Source organism: Myotis davidii, unplaced genomic scaffold (genome assembly GCF_000327345.1).
Source record: "Myotis davidii unplaced genomic scaffold, ASM32734v1 scaffold299, whole genome shotgun sequence".
In the NCBI taxonomy this organism is placed as follows: Eukaryota; Metazoa; Chordata; class Mammalia; order Chiroptera; family Vespertilionidae; genus Myotis; species Myotis davidii.
In genome coordinates this window covers 9,718,793-9,719,722 of record NW_006293088.1, presented here as the reverse complement: position 1 = coordinate 9,719,722, position 930 = coordinate 9,718,793, and the positions used below count along the sequence as shown (strand labels likewise).

At 66.2% G+C, this 930-nt stretch overlaps 1 protein-coding gene across 1 annotated transcript in view; it reads right to left on the bottom strand.

Annotated features, from left to right (window-relative positions):
* NPHP4 (nephronophthisis 4) overlaps positions 1–930 on the bottom strand; it is a 59,784-nt gene that overhangs the window by 2,946 nt on the left and 55,908 nt on the right. The window contains exons 29-30 of the mRNA XM_015565952.1: positions 556–768; positions 10–95 (exon numbers count right to left, since the gene is read on the bottom strand). Of these exons, the coding sequence (XP_015421438.1) occupies positions 10–95; positions 556–768 (299 nt within the window). The remainder of the gene's footprint in view (positions 1–9; positions 96–555; positions 769–930) is intronic.

The following is a 930-nucleotide window of genomic DNA, read 5'->3' as shown; positions in this document are numbered from 1 at the left end:
CATACTCACACGTAAATGACAACAAAGAAGTTTTTGACATCCGGGCTCGGGCCACTGGCCACCTTCAGGAACACGTCCCTCGGCTCCCCCGGACCCTGCGGACAGTGGGGGCATCACAGGACACCGCCCCTGGACCTGACCCGCCCCTGGACCCCATGGGGCCACAGCAGGTGAGAACCAGGCCCCGACGCCTCTAGTTTTCTGTGCTACTCAGAACCCACTAGTGTTTTCACAGCGAAGAGAAAACGCCTTGATTGCACACTGAGCTCAGTAACTCTCTCCTGCAGGAACCCGTACCCAGCCTCTCGCACAACAGCCGCTCCCTGTACACAGTGGCGATTAACAGATGCCCTCATACACTCGCTCCTCACTCACTCCCCTGGGGTAGCCAAGGACCTGTGTGCTGGCAGGAAGGTGAGGACTCGCCCAGGAAGCTCTCACAGGCCCGGCAAACAGCCCCTCCCCCGGGGAAGAGGCCGCGCACAGAGACGCGCGAGGAGGCGGCAGGGGGTGCAGGGACGGCGGGCGTGCGGGAAGGACAGAGCGGCCACTCACCGTATTCTGGGTCTCACAGATGACGTGCGGGTCACTGCAGCGGACGTGGACCGGGGGCGCCTCGCCGGGCTTCCCCACGGGAGCACCTGGAGCGGAAAACACCAAGACAAAGGTGTCTCCCAACAGGCGCGGCCGGTGCGGAGGGGACGGGCCTCCACGCCGCCCCTGTGTGGACACTGAGTTCCTGCTCGGCCGCCCCTGCGTGGGGCCTGTCTGCAGGCAGAGGCCATAGCAGAAGCGCGAGTGCCAGCAGCCAGCAGCCAGCGCGGCCCCCTCAGCGCCACAGGCACCAGCGCGGCCCCCTCAGCACCAAGGGCACCAGTGCAGTCGGGGGGCGGGGGGGACAGGAGGGCGCCGCGGGCGCACTGTCTTCGG